This window comes from Zalophus californianus, chromosome 12 (assembly GCF_009762305.2).
Source record: "Zalophus californianus isolate mZalCal1 chromosome 12, mZalCal1.pri.v2, whole genome shotgun sequence".
Lineage (NCBI taxonomy): Eukaryota > Metazoa > Chordata > Mammalia > Carnivora > Otariidae > Zalophus > Zalophus californianus.
In genome coordinates this window covers 72,450,344-72,452,760 of record NC_045606.1, presented here as the reverse complement: position 1 = coordinate 72,452,760, position 2,417 = coordinate 72,450,344, and the positions used below count along the sequence as shown (strand labels likewise).

The 2,417-nt window shown below is 37.9% G+C and overlaps 1 protein-coding gene across 1 annotated transcript in view; it reads right to left on the bottom strand.

The window, feature by feature from the left end:
- Positions 1–1,151: 1,151 nt before the first annotated feature.
- The window catches only part of LOC113911057 (ATP synthase membrane subunit DAPIT, mitochondrial-like), a 7,525-nt gene continuing 6,259 nt past the window's right edge, over positions 1,152–2,417 (bottom strand). Inside the window, exon 3 of the mRNA XM_035723219.1 lies at positions 1,152–1,377. Coding sequence (XP_035579112.1) covers positions 1,152–1,377 — 226 coding nt within the window. The remainder of the gene's footprint in view (positions 1,378–2,417) is intronic.

Here is a 2,417-nt window from a genome sequence, read left to right as displayed (position 1 = left end):
AATGTGATGGGCAAACCAGCTGAACAAACAGGCTGGAAATTTGTTTTATGAAACTCACCTTACAGAATTTCACCCAATAAAACACATGGGTATGCAGTATTATTTTTTTTCTGTGTCTCTGTATCATCACAAAAGGCCCTTTTTAATCATAATCTGGGTGCACATTTGGTCCCATTTGAACACAATTTATGAACACTTACTTTCTTATTTGAATTCCATCTTTTGACAAAATGGGCAAGGATCCAAGTAAGGCAGCATGGTTAACTATTATTCTAATACATACAGACCAGAATCTTAATGCAAAACAATTCAAATTCACCAGAACTTAACATACCATGAAATTGTAACCTTTTATTTTATTTGATTGTCCTCAATATAATTCCATATCCATTTCAAACTTTTCTGACAAATAAGTACATTTGAACACAATTAAAAGGGAATACAGGTTATATAAGAGCAACCACAACAAAATCTCAGACTCCATTTTAATCATAAAAAACCAATTAAGCAAGAGTTAGAAAAACTATGTTTCTTTAGCCTGTTAATTCGTCATTCTACAAGATTATGCCCAGAAGCCTACGCTCTATACCACTTTTCCCAGATTAGACATAGATTTAGCCAGAAATGAAGGAATACAAGTAAAAATGACTTAACCCATTGCAGCTTTGCCAAATAGACATTTAAACCTGTTTTTCTCTCTTATTCTTTCCTAAAACTTCCAAGACATCTGAGAATATGTAATCCAGCTAATCTGAGTTCATTCCTTGGTGAGTTATAGATAGGAACTACAGCAGGTAGAGTTATCACACAAAGGAAACTTTATTTTCAGCAAATAAGGAGGTCATAGGGAATAACTTCCAAAGTCATGACCCCCTAAGTAAGGGTAAATGGGTTTCTCTTATTTAGGGTTAGAATGAATATTCAGGAGTGTATGTAGAGGTGAGCACAAAGGGTCTCTCATGCATGTGCTCTGAGGAAACGGGCCTGTACATACATTGTATGTTCATGACATTTGTGCTCCTCCTGGTTTTTTGTTTTTGGTTTTTTTCCAGGTTCATAATTTATTGTACAAATTGAGTGTCACACGATGAGTTGACATTAGCTTCTCCAGGCATGGGAACTTAACAGATGAGGTACAGGTCAAAATCCATTTATGTTGCTTTCACAGCTGGTTTTTTTTTAGACCTTAACTTGAAGTATAAGACCATCAAAGCAGTGCCTCCATATGTGGTCAGTACACAATTCATTCTACCTGTGAGAGTGTAAGAGTTGAAATATTTTTTGATACCAGTGAAATGGAATTGGGCATCAGTTTCTGGACCTGTCGTGATTTCAGTCTTGCAAAAGGCACCAATTCTGCTGCTTGTCTGTGCTCCTCTTTGAATGGAGACTTAGCATTATAATGAGGTAGAGGTAACTGTTGGTCACTCCATGGTCAATCTGCCTCCGTATAAGTCAGGGTTGAGCTCAAGCTGGCCTGGGTGGTCTGGGCCTGCAGAGCTCTTAGTCTTACTGCTTGCTGGGGGTAGTTTCCATTTCTGTCACGGGATACTTTGCCTGTGGTTCTTTTGCCTGAGTTAAAAGATAAGCTGGAAAGAACCTAAGGAAAATGTGGGACTAAGGTTGGTGGGTACATGCAGGTGGGCAGTAAGGATCAGGTCTTGGGGTCTTGCTGGTGACAAGTGGAGTTAGACAAAAATCCTTTGTTGTCATGGTTTGCAAGTTTTGTCTATTGAGGCAGTAATCAGTACAACTAAATTATAATGCCATTTGAACAATTTAATGTGTATCACAACTATTTCCAATACTGCGTTGGTTTCCCTCTGAAAGGTCTTTGGATGTACTGCGCCAAGTACTGACTGGATGATACTTGCACTATTTTGTACTTCCAGTTTAGTCTGCATTTTATCACACACAGGTGTTTCTGAATCTTGTATCCTTTAAATGGGTTGTTGGGGTAATCTTACTGGAACTATCTGTATATTTTAGCTCACAAGAATCCAAATAAAGACATTTTAATGTTGCCTTTAATCATAAGTTGTATATTTTAAACAAACAAATATTCATTTGTTACTTGTCCTTACAGCATTTGCTGTTTTCAGAAAATAATAACAGCTCTTTGGTTGGTGTTCTTCAATTCTCATCTACTTAAAAAGTTGACTGGAACCATCTGAGGATCACAGTCCTTAAATAGATCTACTGCAGTGGCAGGATTTAGCCAATTTACCAATCCACAGTTTGCAGACTCTGCTGTTGTACACTAGTGTAGACAATCTCTTTGAAGTTGGAATCCCTAGGGACAAGTTTGAGAGGGTGCTGAGTTGCTTCAAATAGTATCGGATTTAACACCAGAAAAAAATCCATTGGGAGGGAGCTGGCAGCTCTGTACTGCTGTGCTGAGATGCTTTTCTGGAGAG